Below are 21,652 nucleotides of genomic sequence, written 5' to 3'. Positions count from 1 at the left end.
TATTATATTCATATTCACACTACCAAGAAAATCAATGATTTACTTTATTTCATTGGTAATTTTGACAAAAAACCGACAATTTAAAAGAATATTACAAATTTCTAGCGACAGCTTATTTGGAAGCGACGATGTATAAGATTTATTTAGAGTTTTTAATAACAAAAATATAAATATGTGTCAAACGGGTAATCCATCAGTAATATACCGTTATGTTTGAATAGTTGGTGCATGTATTTTATTTGAAAAAAAATCACTTTTTCGCATAGTGTATCAAGATTATTTTTTTTCTCAATCAATGAATTAAATCGATAGAAATAATGTTTGGTTTGAGAAAACATATTTAAGTATTATGTTATTTTTTTTTAAGGAAACATTATTTATTGTTTTGTTAGAACAATAATCTTGATATTCGAAGATAGTCAATTTCTTCTTTTGACCTCAAATCATTTTTTTTCCAAATTGAACACGCATATTAAACGTAAATAATAGGCCTGTTCACGGATCGGATATCCGATCTGAAATGTGATTTCGGAACGGATATCCGAACCTTCGGATATCAGATTTTGATATCTGAATCCGATCCGAAAATTTCGGATATCCAATATCCGAAATCATTCGGATCGGATGTTTCGGATATCCATTATCCAATATGAAAATTGATTACAACTATTTTACAAATCAGATTAATTTTTATTGCTTTATGTATCATTAAGCTAAACAGTATGCTGTAGTAGTAGTCTTTTAAAAGACCATCAAATTCACATACATAATAAACTAAAGTATAATCAATTTTCACAAATACAAAAAGCCTACTCCATTATCCTTCAAAAAAAAAAAAAATACCTTCTCCATTACAGTAGCATGCTAGCAGTTTTTCATTTGGCGAGAAGACCAACAAATTGGCAAGCAAACCTAACATCAGAGGAGATCGACACATACACATATTGAAAATCAAAATTCCCAACAACTAATGAATCCTTTTAACCTTTATTAGAGGATACCGATGAATGACGATTTGGTGAGCAACGGAGAACAAATTAGCAATTGGTGACGGCTGAACGAAGAAAATCGAAAATTAAAATAGAAAATTAGGACAACGACTGAACAAAGAAGAAGATCTGAGTGGTTTGAGGTGTGAGCGCCGTGAGCAGGAGCCGATGGCTGTGAAGGGTGGGGTGGCGGCCAACTTAGAGAGAGAAAGAGGACTTTAGGGTTTTTTTAGTAAGAGTGAGAGAGTGAAATCTAGAGTGCCGTTTTGGTTTTATTTTTTTTTAAGAATATCATAATTCTTTTAAAGAAAATATATTTATATTTACTGTTGTAGCCTTATATTTCGGATATTGGATATCCGAAAATTTGAAAACCAGTATCCGAATCCGTACCCGATATCCGATTTTTCAGATCGGATATCCGATCCGAAATGAAAATTCGGATCGGATATCCTAAAACTCGGATCGGTTGCGGATCGGATTTTCGAATTCTCGGATAGTTTTGTACAGGCCTAGTAAATAATACATATAGTTTTATGAGTATATAAGATAAAAGATTAATGGTACTCACACTATGAATGAAAGAAAGAGTTGTAATTTTTGAATACTGCAAGGAATCCTAATTGATTATAGGTCTTGTAATATTATTTATAAAGAATAATTTCTTGAGATTGTTCCATTTGTCAAGTTCTAACCTTATAAAATAGGCACAAACAAATATGTCAGTTATCACATTTCAAATGTATTTTCTTACTCGTATGTACATATTGATGTATAATACCATGAAATTAGTTTTTTGTCAATGTGTATATTCTTAGACATCAACTCTTTTTTTTTTTTTTTTTTTTTTTTTGAAACGGGAAGCATTAATATCATTAAATAATCACAAATAAAATAAAATAAATAATAGCCATACGGCATCTACAATAATAAAGATCTTAAACCACAGATTTAGAGAAAATATCATAACTTTTACAATCAAAATCATAATTAATTCTTGTCAAAAAAAAATCATAATTAATTTGCATATTTGGCATAGCTCATACTCCACCGCTTCAAGCTTGACGCGAGCAATGATTTTCGATGTCTTTGCATCTTTCCAAGTGAGACCTTCGCAATCTGCGCTAATGTTTTGATCGACCAATTGATGACAAATCCTAGACCCATAGGAATCCAAATCTCTTTCCAAATTTTTATAAGAACCCTAAAAATAAAATTCCCATCCATGGATGAGAATCAAAAACCTAGAAAATTGGGACAGACTTTCACAGACGGAGAGAACAAAACAAACCAAAACGTAAAACAAAACAAAAACTAAATTGAATCTAAGAAAAAGGGTTTCTAAAGAAATTAGACTATTTCCAGTCTAAACGGCCAAGAAAATTAAAACCCTAGAACAGAGAGGAGAGATAGAATGAAAATAAGGGTTCATTTGTAATTTCATTAGTTATACATAATTATATTATTAAATAGTTTCGCACGCATAAAAAGTGATTAATACTTGTTACTCATGTTTTCTTACTCGCAACCTAGTATTTTTATTTATAAAAAACTTTTATAAAAAAGTTGTACTACGTATTAAACAACGATATAAAGAAAGCAGGATAACTTGTATCTTATCCTACGTGGCGCACTAAGAAAATTTGATCCTACGTGGCTCTCTAAAAACTCGGGAAAAAACTCCCCTTTATATATATATATATATTAGATTTTGTTACAATTTTTACTGATACACAATTAAAGATATTTATGGTCAAAGTAGCGTCTCGGCAAATATGCCGGTCAAACTGATATATATATATATATATATATATATATATATATATATATATATATATATATATATATAATTAAAAAAAATAATAATAAAAAAACAAAAAACAGAGGAAGTAATAACACTTAAATTTGTGACCTTAAAATTACAACACGATTTTATCACCAACTTCACCAAACTTACTCGCTTAACAAAAAGGGTGTCTTCAATCTTCATAGACATGTGGTAGCTAGAAGACAAGAACTATACAAAGAAAAAGAATAGTTGAATGCAAAATGTAGACCAAGCCCGTGGCATAATTAAAAATGAGAAAAGGACAACAACAATAATAGAAATTGACAAATTGTAATTTATGTTGAAGGTCACACAAATTCATGGCCTTTATAACGATCGCAGTGATCCCACCTTTAATGTTTGTGGGAATATGGATCCGAGCCCGTTTACACTTGGTTTTTCGCATTGCCGGGTTTTTTGCCCTTTTCACATTTTCTTAGCAGGATTTCTTTTAGAATGTGTGTGCCTATTTTCTTAAACAACTGTTTGTACACATCAATCTTGGTTACAACCCCCACTTATTACGTAGTTTTTGTCTCAATCTTTCTTCCTTGAACTTTCTTCAACTTTTTTCGACCAATTTAAAATAATGTAATCGAAAGTTAAATAAAAAGAGCTAGAAGATGAGTTAACTACTAGCATTACTGATTAAATTATTTCACAATGTAGATTTAAATATATGGATCGAGGAGAGAAGTCAACACCTAATGACAAAATTAATACTTGTAAAACATGAATACTACGAAGTATGAATGTATGATTATACTACCTGGTCTATTACTATTGTATACCCCGTATTTCATACAACGGCTTTTCATGATATATGTCTTGACTCTTGATGAGTATACATGAGTTAGGGACTTGGGGAAGGTGTGTAAATAAGCAGCAGGATGGAGATGGACTAGTTGGAAACAAGGGGTTTGAGGCAGGACCGCAGGAACAAATAAACAGTCAAACATACGCATAGGAATTTGTTGATAATTTTAATACTGTATTGTATAAGGGGCTTTTTTTTTTTTTGGTTTTGGGGAATCATACTTGCATTGATGGTTCTAAAAACCTTGGGTATTTTTCCAAAAAAAAATAAAAAATAAAAAATCCCCAAAATAAACATAGAATTATTAAAATATTTCCATCATCATGGATGTGTTAATTACTCCACTTGATAATTAATAAAAACCAAAATGTATATGTGTTAAATGCAAAAATCATGACTAGCAGTTTGTAGAGGAAAATAATGTTGAAGATTATTTAAAATTATTATCATTAATTTAGTAATACTTGTATTATTTTAAATTTATACAATATACAATTTACAATCATACTCCTTCCATTTCAGAATAATTGACATGTTAGACTTTTTTTTTCACTATTTATATACTCCGTATTAACTTTGGCTACAATTCTTTTAAAACATAATCTATCAAAAAAATATGTTGTTAGATAGGTATTTATAAAAAGTTTCATAATATAACTTTTTAAAATAATTTTCATTAATATGTAGCTATATAAAATTAAGGTCAAATGTCTAACTAATACAGCAGCATGTATGCAAAGTTTGACTATATCAATTATTCTAAGACACAAGAAGTACAATTTCAGCAAATTTTATTTTCTATATTATGTGGAAATTTTAGAGTGAAAACCCAATTTAATATATGTGGTATTGGGCCTGTTCATTTCAACTTCATTTTAGTTCAGTTCAATTTAGTTCAGCTCGGTTCAGTAAATGTGAACAGATTCATTGTCATACACGTCAAAAGTACTCTGTATCTTTGAATACGAAGTACTCCGTACCTTTTTAATTTTATACAGTAGCCCTCAAGGCTACATAAAAGAAAGAAGAAAAATGACACAGGCACACAACTGATTGAGCATTAAAATTAGTTGGTAGGCTAGGCATGCATAATTGGTAATTTGGACCTATTTGGTGATGTCAATAATGAGGATCCAGGGGCTTCAGCAGTACTGTTGTTTTGAATTGCCGACGTCAAAATTGGGAACTTGATAAGCAACTAGACATCCACTTAATTGCTGTGTAGAATAACAACATAATAGCCTCATATATAGGACTACAAACTGGATCCTTTTTATTGGTTATGAACTAACTCTACTATTATTCCATGTTATCATCCAATATCTCTCTTTAATTTTCAAAACATCCTCTTTAGTCTTTAGTCTTTAAGCTGTTTCCATTATCTTTTGCTCATTTCTTTGTCAACCTTAAAGGTAATACAGTACTTGTATAAATAAAGTTTGATAATTACTAGTAACACGTAACATATATAACATCGGTCATTTCTTTTGAAATTATGAATGTTACGGAGACAGAAGTCAATAACGAATTATGAAGGTAATTAAAGTTTAACTTAATTTAAAAAGTGACATATTATCACAGGACATGGCCTTATTGCATAGGAACGGGACCGGGGCTACGGGTACCGAATAATTGTGGATATCAGCTGGAGACGAGACGTAAACAACCTTCTGTTTACGAGTCTAGAGGAGCAGTGGCCGGTGATTGTCAAAGGCAAAGCCTAAACAAATAGAGATGGCCAAAGAAAGCAAAAGAAGTAGCATTCTTGTTTGGGGTACGCAATCTTAAATGCAAACTTGTAAGATTGTTGGATATCCTAACATTATTTCAGTGTCAATTATTTTTTTTCCTTTGACTGGATATTAAATACAGCATATATATTCCAAAAGAGTGTTGTTATCCAAGAAGAAAGCTTATTCTCTCAGCAAACAAACAAAGGAAGCTCACATGAAAGTGCCAATATAAGTTATAACCATATCAATCTGATCTTCTTCTTGTATGCCCTCTGTTTTCTTTTGGTATGCCCAATTAATACTGCATACCTTGTTTCGAAGAGAGAATGCATGAAAAAAGGTAAATAAAGTAAAAGAAATAAGGAGTATACAATAATTAAAAAAAAAAAAAAAAAAAAAGGATAAAATAAAGGCAATTTAAAAGTGTAAATAATGTAAGGTACAAGTGTAGATACAGAGTGTCAAAGTACTACGTATTAGTATTAATTAAATGTATATCAAAAATAGAATAAAGTATAATTTAAAACATCAAATAAGAAATCCTAAAATGAGGTACGACATCATAAAAATTATACGGAGTAGAAGTATAATTTCTTACAAACGCGTTAGGCACACCAATACTACAATACCCATCCAAATTTACACGATTTACTACTACAAGCAAAATTCACTCTTCTCATCAAAATAAATCCAGAGTTGAAGTTCTTGTAACAATTTAAGACCAAAAAATTAGGTTGTACATTGCAGTATAGTAGATGTTAGAGCCACTTAGGCAACAATACTTCACCAGTTGATTGACTTGCAATCAACCAGATTTCAGCAAGCTCTATTTTCAATTTGCCACTGAATTTAAACTTCACGAAGAAAACTTGCTACCGTGAAGCTCTGATACACAGTGAACCTGCCCATGGAGCAGGAGACTAGGACGGGAGAGGGGGAAGGTGAACTTCAAAACAAGCGCTAGCGGTGGGGCTCGAACTTGGGACTCCAAGTCACCAAGTGCAGCTCCCACCACCAGACCAACCTTGTTAGTAGTGAACTACTGTATTTTTCAAAGGTATAGTAATAAAACTGCACCGTATCTTTCGAAAATATTGCGTAAAAAAGAAATTGCAACAACCATGAAGTAATAGTAGCAGCTAAGCAACCAGCAGAGATTGGACAATTGATAGAACTTAACTTGATCCATGAATTTACTAATTCCCCCTTTTACATACTTAACAGGGGGAATGGATTTGTCTAAAGTTTCTAACCAGAAGTAGTTGAATTACAACATAGTACAACATATTTTATAGCCCTTTTTTATCATTATAAAAGCAGCAGATTTATCAAAAAGACCCCAACTGCCTCTAAGTCTTTAATTATAGGCATAATAAATTGCAAATAAGTAACCCCACCTACAATTATATCTGATTCTCTTGCAACATCTAAGTGATGCTCTGTACAATCTAGCTTCTCCCTTTGCTTCTCAATATCATGAGCTCCTTCCAATGTCTTTACCAGCAAACTCAGGTCCTCCGAAAGAAGCTGCTGCGGCAGCCACATCAAGGCCGTTCCCCATTGATGTGATTAGTGCCGAGAGACCCCCGTTTGGGCTTCCCCCGGCAGCCATTCCCAATCCAAGGAAGTCCAGGGTAGGCTGTTTTGGCCCAAACATTGAAGAACTTCCGATCATTAGCTCCTTCAATCCGGACCCTTCATCACAAGGTAAGCCCAACCCAAGACCGGATTGGACGGGGCTAGTCTCAGGCTCAACTTGTCGAGAAGTCCATTGAAGACTATCTGAGTGTCCAGCAGATGAATTTGATGAGACAAGCCCAAGTCCACGAAGCAAAGACCCACCATTTGCTCCCATTTGAGCAGCCTTCTGAAGTAGTGCTGTAGCTGACATTGCTGGCTGTGGAGGCGGTGCGTACTGCCTTCGTTCTTGACCAGCAGGCCCAAAAATCGATGACCCGTGATTTGTAGCAAGGCAAAGTGAAATGGGTTCTGCAGGTGCAGATTGAGGAAGTTCTGTTGTAGGGCACTCAGGTTGAGTCATGGTTTGAATGAAGTCTGAGAAAGCCGGATTTGCGTGAGATTGTAAACTAGCTGGTGGAGCTGAGGAAGAAGCAAACAAGGTAGCAAACACACTGCTACTAGTATTGGCACCACTACTAGAACTGCAACTACTGCTACTGCTTCCGCTACCATTTAACCCAGTTGTGACTATAGCGACCGGAGGGAGTACATCTTCCGAGACTGGAGTATGACTTTCGGGCAACCCTTGAACTGTAAAACAAGATGAAAAAGTGTTTCTTCACTAAACAGCAATGGCCTTTTTTATCTTTCTGCACTAAAAATGAACTTTAAATAAAAGTAAACGAGTCAAATTCAATCATAGTCTCCTTTCTCATCTCCCCCTTCTTTCCAACTCTTCCACTAAACACTTTTGAATCAATTGGATCTGCCCCTTTAATGAAAGTTTTAAAGATATTAAAATCATTAAATCTCCTACCCAACTGCACTCTGTTGACATCTTTTAACTAAAATATGTAGCTTTAATACAATCTTTAAGTCAGAATTAATAAATAAGCATCCAATCTAAAACCCAAATAAAAACAAAAAAAGAACAAAAATAAGATCAACAACAGACAAAATAAACTAAATCCAAAGAAAAATCATCAAAGATTAAGAACAAACAAAATTAGAGAAAGAGAAAGACAACCAAACTCATCATCCAATTCAACAAAAAAATAAATATAGAGCATATCAGAGAACCACGCACACAAACACAATTATTAATATGACACCACCTAGTTTTCAGACTTAAGAAATGGTCAATATACCTGAACTCTGAATAGGCAAAACGGATGACACCATAGTAGTTGCTGGAGTCACAGAAATTGGGGTTGACTGAGTCGGTGCTGCTGGTGGTGGCGGTGGTGATTGCCGTGGAGCAGGCAATGGCGACGGAGGAGGCATCTGTTGTGACACTGATGGCTGTGGCGGGACTGCTGCAACTGCTGGTGGCGGCGAAGCAATAACAGCTGAAGCTTTTGACTCAATCTCCATCTTAGTGCTATTGTTATTAGCATTATTCTTACCATTAGGATGATTTCTTGCACTTTCCTCAGCTAAAGCATCACAAAATGCTCTGTGTGTAATAAAACTATCCCTCCTGTCCATTCATCAACAACAAAAACAAATAAAGAAATAAATCCCCAAAAATTAATCACCCAAAAAAATCTCTTACAACCAAATAAAAATTTAGCAAAAAAAATCCAACCTTGAAAAAAGAGTGCCACAATCACACTTATATTCCCTAGTACCACAAATCTTGATATGAGCTTTCCAATCAGATTGAACAGCGTATTTTTTAGAACATTTATCACATTTCCATTTTTTTTCACCATGTTTTCTACAAAAATGTTTCTTAATCCCAGTCAAATCTCCCAAAGCTCTAGAAGGATCATGATGAACACAACTAATTTCAGGGCAAACATAAACCCTTTTCTTCACTTCTTTACTCGATCTCTGCCTCAACTTCCACGGCAAATTATGCCCTCTTCTATGTAACTGAAGATTCTGATCTCTCTGAAACCCCTTGTTACATATCTCACACACAAATCTGTTCGTCGCCATTAATGTTTTCGGCGACAAAGCTATCACCTCAGCATCCGGATCTGCTCATTCAAGTTATTATCAACCAACAAGTTAATTATCAAGCCATTCAAACAGCACACCCTCAAACCCCGACAACTGAGGTCGGACAAGAGGCGAATAAAAATGACAATCAAAGCTGTAGAATCAAAGGATTACCGGGCATTCCAGGCTGATTACGCTTCTTTTTAGTAGGGGGTTTTAAGGGTTCTATTTGATCACCGCTTGAAGAAACACTAGCTTCACCAGAAGCTCCTGTGTTATTTGACATAGTTTTAGCTGATGAATCATCCAAATCTGCCGGCATCACCAAATTATTTTTGGGGAAGAACAGGATATATTTTAGGGTTTTTTTTTTTTAAGAGAGAGAAAAAAACAAAAACAAAAAACACACTCAACTTTTTATTTTTTTTTCCTTTTTCTCTCTCTTCAACAGCTACCAGTCAATTTGCTTTTATCACTTCAATTTTTATTTTCTTTCCCCAAAAAAAAAAAAAAAAAAAATTAATCTTTCTCTCAACTACCAGCTGGTCCCTGCACTGATGATTCTCTGACTAGAAGAACATGACACTGGGTGAGAAAATTAGCCAACGCTACTACTAATTAGAGTAATTACTCTTAATAATTACTTCTAAAATTCAAAAAAAAAAGGTGAAATGATTTCTGGGTTTTCTTCTTTTCGTTGTTTAACCCAGAAATCTCGCCGGAAAACTCGTCGGAAAATGAATCGAACTCCGGCGAAGAAAAAGCAGGATTTGATGGGATTTTTTTAAAGAAAAAGGGGAATTTCTAAAATTGTAAGATATGGGGGGTTGAAGTAGCAATTGATTTGGGAATATTTAGGGAAAGATTCAAAGAAGAAGTGGACAAATTGAGAGGGTTAAAAAGGGGATTTTTGAAAAGACGGCGAGGTTGAGAAATGGAGGAGAGAGAAAATAAAAAAGAGAGAAATTCTGCAAAATTGTCAACAAGTATGAGTTGCTAATTGCTATGCATTTCTTGGTCTTCTACAAGGAAAAAACAAGGAAAGAGAGAGAAAATAGATTTTTTATTTTTTGGAAAGGAAATAAAAAAAGACAGGAAAAGAAAATGAATATGAAGGGAGTAAACGAAAAAAAAAAAAATTGTGTATGTGTAAGTAAGGGCACGTGGGTAGAGGTGAAAAATGAGTATTGTGTTATTTTATTGAGTTTTGATTTACTCGAATTTTATCACGGTGTCGTGTCAACCCGTTGGGTAACTCGTCGGCAACATGGCTTTGTGTAACCCTATCGGTGTTTCGTGGCACCGATTTGTCGTGGTATGTTGGTTCATTTTAGAGGTGGCCACTAGGTCGTTTGGATTAGATTGAGTTGGGTCGGATTATGTTCGGATAAGATTTATTTGGGTTAGTATAATTTTTTGTTCTGGGTTATTTAGAGCGGATTAAGTTATTTTTCGATTGTGTTATAAAATTTGACTGAAGGGTTGATTTGATGGGTGGGTTAGGTCAGGTTAGCTTAATTCATATCAAGTTAAAATCGAGTTAAGTGATTTTGGATATTAATATTTCAAATCGATAATTAAGTATGAGCTAGTTTTGCTAGGTTTAACAAATGTCTTTTAAATAATGAATGTCAATGTTTATTAACGAATCAATCATATCTAGGTTTGTTATACGATGAAATATATCTATTACACGAGTATATTAAGGGGTAAGGCTGTGGTGTCCATGTAAAATGTCAAAAGCACATTTAACATTTACTTAAATCTCTAAAAAAAAAATTGACTGCTCTGTAATTTTAAAAAGCTAAATCACATATTGTGTGCATATAGATTGAGTATGATATTTTATACTTGTATAGTTGTATATGTTAAATGGATTAGTTGGTCAAAATATACTTAAGTTTTGATAATGATCCTCCTCGGTACCACATTTAACAAAGATCACGTCATATTCAATTTTAAAAAACTCAGATTTATTAATCAATCTCATATGAGATTATTAATAAATAATTTTGAATATTCATGTAATATTTTAAGAAGTATCTTACTACTATTTTTGCCCTTTAAATTTAGTTTTTTTTTTTCCTCTTCAAACTATATTCATTTTATTACCAAGGAGGTTTCCCATGTTCAAAAGCTCTTCATTTGGTGACTTACCTAATCTAAAAGATAAGAGTTGTTTATCATACTCCATAATAGTAAATTCTACTTTTGAAACTTACTTATTACAAGTATAAAACACTCACTTTCCATCTATAAAACACACAGACTATACTTTTACCTTAGAAATCATATTTCCTAAAAGCAAATATAAAGATGGTAACTTCTCTCAAGTATGTCCTAACATGTTGAGTACTTTAGCAAATTGATGCGACTAATATATTGTTATCACATAATTAAGCTTTTTAACGGGTTATCCTTTTTTCTAGTGGGGATTAAACACACTAGGTTAGTTATTTTACTCATTATAATTGTTTTTACGCTTGTTGATATCCCCCATTAACTTACTTTATTTTTAATTTTCAACAAATAAAAAGTATAAAAAATTTGATAATCAGAAACTGTTTATAAAGACGATTCTAACAATATTTTTCACATAACTATTATGATTAAAGTAAAGTATGTAAATAGTACACAATGATAAAATTGGTAAATTAAAAAAAAAATAAAGGGAATATTTGAGAATTAAGAGCTAGGGTTGGGAAAACTAGAATCAAGTATTTGTATATGCAAGGTTCTAGGTTTATGATATTCCAAAATAAATTTAAATTAGCTTATATACTCATAACAACATTTACAATAGCTTGAGGGAAAATAATGTTTATGTTAAGCACTCATTACTACATGTTAAGTAAATAACTAAACTCGTTTATTAAAAATCATCAGAGTTCATAGATAAGCTATTAAAGCCTTATTGCTATTAGCGAATCAACTCAACTAAAAAATTAAGCTAGTAAGCTCATTATTGATTTATATAATCTATCATATCCCTTCACATGTGAGCACATAAGGCCTAAAACGTGGATGCATTATGGGTTTTCTTTTATCTAACGCTAAATATTTCACTTGGACCATGAATAGACTTATCCATTATGGTGTTTTTTGGTCCGCAGGTTAGACACCTTGAAAGTGAGGAAAAAGAGTAAGGAACTACCACGATTTCACCCTCAAAATGTCTCTAGTGAAGGTTCAACCCCCAACCCAAAGGTTGAAAAGCGCAATCTTTCTTAGTAAACCTAACTTAACTTGGTACTTATACACCCTAATTGATTAACATTAAGGGCATGTTCACATTTGCAAAATTGAGCTGAACTGAACTGAACTGATTGGAGCTGAACTAATTGGAACTGAACTAAACTGAATATTTTACGAGAGAAGGAAATTAGGAACTGAACTAGAATAAATTGATTGGAGCTGAATTAAACTGAAATTAAGGTGAAGTAAACAGACCCTAAGTAAATACTACTCCGTATAACAATAATTCTTAATCTATACAGTATATACTTGGTATTTATATGGGCCTTGGGCCGCAAGTGATAATAATGAGCTAAGTAAGTAAGAGTAAAAAAAGAGTGGTGAGGATAAGATGGAAGAGGGACGTACAACCAAAAAGGCAGCATTATCTTTTCTGTGTACGCATCATTGCGTGCATTGACTCAGATTTACAGCGACCATTTTTAATTTTTTTTAAATTCACTTTGGCCAACTGGTAATTGGACCCACCTTTTTACAAAAATCGTTATAAAATGGGATCTTTATCTTTTAGGCAAACTGTAGAATTGTAGATAACTGTAGAATTGTTACTCCATTACATGCAGTATAAGTACCCGACTACGTAGCAGTATTCTTTATTTGTATTTAGATCCATGGCCCAACACATTGGGGCCCATTGGGCCAGTAAGTCTTCATATTTAATGCTTCATTATCTACTCTTTTTCGTTTTTGTATTTTCCCTTGTCTCTCTCAAACCATCTGTTGGATTTTTTTTAAAAAAATTATTTTTGGTTTGGCTTGACAATAATTGAGTCATGAAAATCTGCTCACATTTAATGGGAAGAAATCTGTTTACAAAATCTAGAGGATATCTTTTTACAACAAAGTACAAGTACTATACGTTTTAATTTTTTTAATACTTTGTATAAGCAATGCTTATTTTACCTTAGGAAAATATGGAGTAATATTAAGTAATATGGAAGGATACTAGTAACTTAAGTTCAATAACAATGATTTATGTAACTTTCAAAACTAATTATGTAAAATGTGTTAAGACCACTAAGATTAAAAAACAAATAAATCGGTGAATCTCTAAAAACATAAGTTTGTTAAAAAAATAAAAAAAAAAGAGGGACTTTTCTAATAAACTTTAATTTGATTGAGGGCTTGTTCTTATTGACTGAATTGAGTTGAACTGAACTGAACTCGATATTTTATGAGAGAAGTTTATTAAGAACTGAACTAAATTGAACTTATTAGAGCTGAACAGAACTGAACTGAAAATAATCGTATGAGAACAGGCCCTGACACTTAATATCAATTTAATGTGATGATAAAGGATACTCTGTCTCTTATACTCGTACAAAGTAATTATGAAAAAAGTGGCATATTTGAATATGGACACACATTACCAATTTATCATAGATATTAATTAACGACATAATTTAATATTTACTTCACATAATTTACGTACATCATTATAAATCAATTCTTAATTCTTAATGTGAATTGTTGATAAACTATCTATTAAAACCTTCATCATATACCCTTACACCTTTTTTTTCCCAAGAAGTTATTCATCTCTAGTATAAGATACAGATTTCGAAATACACGAAACTTTGTTTTGTATTTTCAAAGCTATCACACCCACAATTGTGGCAAACGTTTTGTTATAGTCAACCTTAGATTTTAGTCCAAATTCATTCTTTATCCGCTTATCCTATTACTTGTTATTTTCCCTTTAATTAATCTGCGTGACTCTACCTAAATACCATTCTAAATTCTACAATGAAACACGTATTAACAAAAAGTTTTCTTTTGTTTTTCTTTAATTTCCCTTTAATATGAAGTCATCTAAAGCTAGATAGATCTAAAGTAATTAAAGTCAATATATTGTATAGTTGTACCTCAAGAATCAAGATACGAAGGTCCACAATTTTTTAATTTTTCATTCTTGCACGATTAAATGTGGGGATGTCATATTATTGTAACGCATTTTTTTGATAATCCTATTTTTAGCTTAATAAATGTGTCATGTTAATCAAATAATTAATCTATGACTACGACAAAACAAAAGTACGAGCAATATGAGTTTTGGCCCTTTGAAAAAAAATCAACCGTCAAAAATACATCAACAAGCATATCATATGGCTATCAATTGATGACTGACGCAACATAAAAGGCACCTTCATATCCTATTTATTTTGTCAAAGTAGGGCATGATTATTTTTCTTCTTTTGATAATAATAATTGAAATTATATATTGCAAAAATAGACAAAAAAAAATGGCTCAAACACTTAGAAGACCGACACCGAAGCACTGCATATATTAATAATTTATTCTACGTATGTCGTAAATCTATTGTCCTTATTAAAAAGGTAACTTTAATACGGAGTAACAACGCATGTACAAATACAATTTTAAAAAATCAATATCATATAGGAACAACCATTAAGAAACTTTATCCTCACATCGACAACGAATTCTATTTTTTTTCCCTTAGCTTGATGATAAGTTAGGCTAAGATGGGCCTAATTTTAAAGTGAATGTGTGAAGCATATTCATGCAAGAGAAGACACATCTAATTTTACTCGTATGATATAAAAATTGCACAAACATAAAGGTGAGGAGCATAATGCAAGTCGTGTTACTCACATGCATGACTTGAAGGTTAGCTAGTATATATGTTCGTCAAAGTAAGGTACTTGCGACAATCCAAATTTACTGATGTAGAAATAATATAAGTGCTTACTTTGGTGAATTTTCTTAAAAATAATAAGTATATATTTACTTGTAAGGCTATGCATATAAATTAATACGGAGTACAAGTATTAGTATAATTGTTAAGCGAACCAATATTTCAAAATGATCTTCATTAATTCAATAATTGATGAGAGTCAAATCAAAAGTAAATCATGAAATAAACTGTGAACCACCAAAATTAAAGTCAATTATATCTAAAGTAAAGGGGCGGATCTCTTTTGCCGTGGGGTTTTATTGAATTTTAGATTTTTATCTATTGAATTTCCACTTCATTATTAGTCGTCGACGTGAATTGTAATAAGATGCTTAATTCTCTTTATTTCCTGTTTGATTAATTATGGGAGCCAGCTCTCTTATCTTCATAAAGGTTTTCTTAGTCATTATTTCACATTGCTTTTGCAGTGAACTACAGATTACGAGTTGCGTTTCTTCAACCAGCACTATTATAAAAACACTATACACTTATTGGTCACATTGTCTCAATTTCTCATAAATGTCGTAATAGGTAAAATTCATTCATCACTTGTGTTGATAATGTTAGTCACCTTTTAATAATCCATTTAGGTGGTGTAACGCTTGAAATGGACCCAAGATCCAGGCCCACGATATGGAAAGAGACGACTAATACATAAATCAAATGATGAGATTTTATTCTAAAATTATAATTTCTAAATGTAATTACTCGTATTTATTTTGGTTAGTTGGATCGGAGTATTTGATTATACGAGTACTAAGCTAGCTAGCTAGTTGTCACCTTAATTAAGATTTTCACATGCTCATGCAAATCATATGGACGTATAATGAAGTATTAGGAACAAATTAAAGTACATTGAAGTAATAGAACGTATTATTATTAGGAACAAAGTGCATTAAAGTAATAGAACTAATCATTGTATACACTATAAGAATATGATGTCCTTTTTATAGTTGAAATAGTGATTAATTGCCTTTGAACGAATTAATTAGCATCATACAGAAGATAGGAATTGAAAGAAAATAGATAGCAGTAAACATAATTAATTAAAGATTAGACATGCCACTAAACACATTAACGACTAATTACCATCCAGCTAATATATCTTCCATTGATTTCTTAGGTTGCAATGATTATTATACAATCAACCACTCAATTGAAAATGAAACTGTACATTATATTGCTAGCTCAACTTACTTTGCCTCGCTCTTTCCTCTTTTCTTTTCCTTTTTGTTGATCTGCCCTTTTATTTTGTGGGGAGCTTTTTTATACTTGATTTTTTGGATGAAATTCCTTCTTTATGTGTTTAAATTTTTATCATCTATTTTTTTTTTTTAATTCGAAAAGAGAATTAGATAGACAACTCGAATTACGTTTTAGGTGACATACAAATGGTTTGGGACATTGAAAATAATACAATTATAAAAGCCATATTCTTTTGGACTTGTTTATCGGAATTTCAGTTGATCAGTTATGCTCAAATTAAGTCAGTTCTGCTTCATATATACAATTCAGTACAATGAAATCCTAGTTTAAGTTTGACAAAAATTAAGCCCTAGCTCCGAGTAAAGTTCGTGAAAAAGACTTAACAAATGAGAAGAATTGGGAACCAAGGAGATTGAAAAAATAAAAAATCCTCTCAAAACCAATTTATTAATTACTATGAGTACTTCGATGCTAGGAAATAGAGCATCGATTAATTTAGATGACGTGTTTGATATGTGAATATAGATAACATAAACATAAATTTGAGAAATAAAGTAGATAATAAATGAGATGAACACACTAATATATGTGGTTCGGTGGAATTTGACCTACGTGATATAACAAAAAGAAAATACAACACTTTCCATCTCACAAAATATCTCAATGAAGTGACTTGGCTTGAATTAGCTAGTGTAATCAATATGAGCACTAAATAATAATTGTACGTCCATCCATCACTTTTTTTCATTATGAGCACTAAATAATAATTGTACGTCCATCCATCACTTTTTTTCATTCCCTTTACCCTCTCCATTACCCCAAATCCTTCCAACTTTATTTCCCACCCCCCTTAGACTTTTCCATTCCCTTTTCTTAGCCACTCCTCCACCACCACACCCACACTAGCCACCACCCTTTTACCTTACCTCTACCACCCAGTCGCACCTCCGCCTCCACCGACATTCGCCACCCCTTCCCCGACCTTCCACGACCTTCGCCGCCCCTTCCCCGACCTTCCACGACCTTTGCCGCCCCTTCCACGATCATCGCCGCCCACCAATAAACTCTCCCCACCCCTCGCCACACCTCCCCTCGTCGGTCTTCATCACTATCGAAACCCACATCGAAAAACCTAAAAAACTTATCTTCATCACTGTTAAACGCCTGACCAACCCTCCCCTACCATTGAAACCCTAGCATAGGGTTTCAAGGGTGGGGGAGGGCCGGCCGACGGGTTTCACGGGGAGTGAGGAGTGATACTAGATTCTAGGGTTTTTCTGGGCTGAGGAGGTTTTCGGGGGAAGGATGACCCCTGCTAGGTCGACGAGGGACGGGGGAGGGCTAATGAAGGGCGTGAACAGCGAGGGAGGTGCGGTGAGTGGTTTGGTGGGCTGAGAGCAAAAACAATATGCTCACTTCTCGGGATGCAAACTTGTGCGGGATTTTCGGCCAGGGAAAAAAAACTAAAAATGCATAAAAACACATTCTCAAATCCGACCAAAAAAAAAATCTGGTTGGACCGGGCCAACCCGATTTCGAGCCAGAAAACCTTCCCAAAACTCGCCTAAAATCAGGCGAAGCTAAGAATGACCAAGTCTAGATTAGTGCTTTATGATTCAATCGACAAAGAGTCCATATTAACATTAGGTGAAACTTCATGAGGGCAATGACTCACCCAAGCTTGTTCCACAAAGGAATTTTATATGGAGGGGTGTTATATATTTGTAAATACATAAAAATATTCTAAAAACACATGTTAGAAAGAGAAAAGAGAAGAAAGATAGGAAGAGAGAGGTCTGTAGGTGGATCCCACCTATTTTTTGGTCAGATTGTCTCACGTGATGGGGGACCACATACTGATTGTTCCACTTTAGGCTTATATAGTACCATTGAATCTTCAGTGATACTATTTATGCATATATAGTATCACCATATGTTCAATGGTGTTATTTGATAATCCAATATATAATATCACGCACTTTCGTACATATATGTAATTATATGAATGTCCCTTGTTAAACTTCCCTGATCCACACTGAACGACACTAGTCTAGCATGATGATAGGCAACATAATTACCATCCCTTTTAACATGTGACCAATGAACAAACTTAAAGGAAGAGCATAAAGAGAGTACATCTTCAAGCAAGGAGTCAAGCTCAGTCAAGTGGATTGAAGCTTTGGACAATGAGGAGATGATGGTTGAATTGACTTGATTGAGCCTAAAACGGCGCGCCACACGGGCTGTCATATCAAGAGTGTTCCCTTCAAAAGTCACTGGCTCCCAAAAATTGCGATGCGTCTCTAATGACTACACCTTGACCAGTGACCACCCAACCACTCCCTGAGGCAGCGCGATCCACACTTCCCGAATGCTTCACACCATGATCTGACTTACACTTCCATATATTTTTGTAGAGTACACCTAAAGGTCCTTTCCCCAATTCAGAGCTCTTTCAATGATTTCACTCTTTGTTTCTAACAATCACAAAAGGGGGAAACACGGGTTTTCAACCAAGTACAAACCTTACAAAAAAGAGATTGAACAAAGTATTATGTCGATTTTTAAACTTTATACTAATGATAGTAGGTCAACAAAAGAAATTAATCTTAAATGTTGCTAAAATAATTATACATTTTTTTCAATTTTTGTTGATTGAAACAAAAATAGTACATTATTACTATTTCAAAGTACTATTAAAATGTAGGGATCTTATGTTGTTTAATTGATTAAACAATTTTATACTTTTTTTTTTCCAATTTTTGTTTGATTTAAATAAAAATTACTACTATTTTAAAGTACTATTTAAAAGGAATCTTATAATGTTTGACAACGAAATTATAAGATACTTATTGGAAGTTATAATTCAAAAAAAAAAAAAAAAACTACTATTAAAAAATCTATTTGACTTTCACGTATTTAGTATCATGTGTATCATAATAAAATACTTAGTTGTTGATTTGGTGTAATATGAAGTGCTACACTTAGCAAAAATTTAAAATGCCAAGTGTCGCTATTTTGTGATAATCGTTAAACATTATATAGTATTTTATGATATGATATACTTCTATATATAAAGGTACTAGATGAAGCCCGTGCGATGCACGGTTTGTTTAATTTTATTTAATTATTTTTTTTATTTTTTTTATTTTTTTTTTGTATCTATGAGCTAAAATTTGTTATATATTTAGATAAAATTCCTAATATTAAAAGATAATATTTAATATTAAATTATTTTAAACTTAAAAATCTCATTCGCCAATTTTGCTTACGTGACATTTGAATTATTTAATTCTAAAAGAAATTAATAATCTCTTATTTAATTGGCTATTACTAAGATTTATAATCCTACATGGCGCGCTAAGAAAATTAGATCCTACGTGGCTCTCTAAAAACTCGGGAAAAAACTCCCCTTTATATATATATATTAGATTGATGCTTACATTCATGATTTGGAAATGGTGTTATGAATAAACCACTCACTCTCATCTATTTCTTTTTTTTTTTTCACCTATGGTAATAGATTTAGTTTTTATCTTTAATTTTAAAATAAGATATTCTATTACTATGGATGGTTTAATCAAAGGTTTAATTAAATGGGAGCCTTAAAAATTAATTTTGATGAATGTTAAATTTATGACGAGCACAATTTTTTATTTTTTATTTTAAAGTAAAGATAAAATTAAAGTATTATGTATTTTATAACAGAAAACGTAAAGAATAAAGGAATTTCAAATAAAAAAATTAATACAGTAAACCAATAATATAATAAAGACTAATTAATTTCAATTGTTATCGTAAAGAATAGCATGTTTTAATTTTATGTTTTTATATATCAAATGATGAATTTTGATCAACGATATATCAATGACTCATATTATTAAAAATTTACCAAAATCCTATTTTATATAGTATTTCTTCGTGAGTGATCGGATAATTTTGTTAAATGAATAAAAATCTCAACATATTCTTATATTTGAATATTATAACAAACTAATTTTGTACACAATAATCATGTTCGCTCGTTAATGAAGGCAAAACGAGGTCGACCAATTATTGCACCGGATGCCTTCGTAGTCAAGAGTGACAGGAACATAAAGCTTGATATTAGCTACTGTGGTCGCGGGATGCAATTTGGTGGTTTGACTATGAGAGAAAGGAAATAGAAGATCAAGAGAATAGAGGAAAGGAAAGTGGTGTATGTGAAGGGAAACCTAGTCGTTTCCCTGACTTCTCATTACTCGTTCTCAAGATTTTGCGCAATCATAATTAGGAGTTAACCTAAAGCTATAAACGTAATTACAAGAGTGGCTAAATACAACATTAATATTAACAAATATATAATCTATCAATTCTACGTATATTGTACGTATGAAGGAAAACTCTTATACGCTGGCTCCTAATTAGTTATTAAATGTTAGCTTCTTTGTCTAGCTGTTAGTTATTTGATTTGCATTAACTTGTTTAACTAACTACTTATAATTAGTTGTTTAGTGTCAAAATAAATGTTTAAATAAGTAGTTGTTACTTATTAGTTGTTTTAGTGTATAAAACAAGTTAAAAGCTTTAATCTATTTCAAAAAGTTATTTCAAAAACACATTACTAAACATCCCAAATAGCTTTTTAAAATGATCAAACAACTTATTTTGCTCCAAAAAGCTCTTAACCAAAACACTCCTAGTTTTTTAATTTTAATTTTTTTTTTATATTTTTCAAAATATTATAAATCAAAATCTGCAACTGATACTTTGCAACGCAGTTTTCATGAATTCAGTCTCCTTATACTTTTCTTGGGTGACATCATTATATCAATAAATAAATTTTTCTCCTTATACTAAAGTAATTAAGTAACCAATCATTACACATCTCTCAATATTGTCGAACACCATCCTCTAATTAAGATAAATTTATACGAAATGATCCAATTAGATAATTTCATAACTCTTAGATGACAACACGCTCAATTTCTAAGCTTTTACTTAGGAACTATTAGTTAATAAAAATCGAGAATTATAATATCATTACAAGGAAGATCTAGGAGAGAATTAACTGAAAAGTCGAATTTCGAGAGTAGAGTAGTGTAAGGAATACCACAACAACTTTCAGTGTTGTTGTCGCCTTGTCGACAAAGAACAACAATTTCGATTGTGAGGATTCATTGCTATAGACATTGTCGGGCAACTCGGGTTAATCATCAATGGATTTAATGGCATCTTAAGGTCGATGGTTGTAATTTTCCAATATTTCTCTTTCCCATCTCTTGCTCAATAAATTGATGTAGTTTAGTCTACAAGTTGCAAATATTACAAAAATGCTCTCGTGCATCTTGTATGAGTTGAACTAAACATGGCACGTTAAAGTTTAGTTGTTTGTGGACTCTTGGTGCAACACTTGATTTTAGTTTTAATCTTACGTGGTGTAACACTTGGTGAAACATTCTCGTGACCCAGATTAGAGGTGTTAAAATCACACCCAACCCGAAACCGACCCAAAAAGTATC

General features: G+C 32.5%; 1 protein-coding gene across 1 annotated transcript; it reads right to left on the bottom strand.

The window, feature by feature from the left end:
- Positions 1-6,536: 6,536 nt before the first annotated feature.
- Positions 6,537-10,078, bottom strand: LOC145601719 (zinc finger protein ENHYDROUS-like). The gene is made up of 4 exons (XM_081657784.1): positions 9,169-10,078; positions 8,636-9,032; positions 8,196-8,527; positions 6,537-7,638 (listed from the first exon to the last, which is right to left on the bottom strand). Exons 1-4 carry the CDS (start codon positions 9,314-9,316, stop codon positions 6,842-6,844), a joined length of 1,674 nt encoding a protein of 557 aa, XP_081513910.1. The 5' UTR covers positions 9,317-10,078; the 3' UTR covers positions 6,537-6,841.
- Between the last annotated feature and the right edge of the window lie 11,574 nt (positions 10,079-21,652).

The sequence above is a fragment of the Chenopodium album genome, chromosome 21 (assembly GCF_948465745.1).
Source record: "Chenopodium album chromosome 21, dcCheAlbu1.1, whole genome shotgun sequence".
In the NCBI taxonomy this organism is placed as follows: domain Eukaryota; kingdom Viridiplantae; phylum Streptophyta; class Magnoliopsida; order Caryophyllales; family Amaranthaceae; genus Chenopodium; species Chenopodium album.
The sequence above is the reverse complement of the archived record's forward strand: the minus strand, read 5'-3'. Positions and strand labels throughout refer to the sequence as shown.

Coding starts and splice junctions, on each gene's coding strand:
- LOC145601719 (XM_081657784.1), bottom strand. CDS start 9,316: ATGCCGGCAGATTTGGATGATTCATCAGCTAAAACTATGTCAAATAAC. Junction 9,033..9,168: donor TAATCAGCCTGGAATGCCCG/GTAATCCTTTGA, acceptor TTGAATGAGCAG/ATCCGGATGCTGAGGTGATA. Junction 7,639..8,195: donor TTTGCCTATTCAGAGTTCAG/GTATATTGACCA, acceptor CTTGTTTTACAG/TTCAAGGGTTGCCCGAAAGT.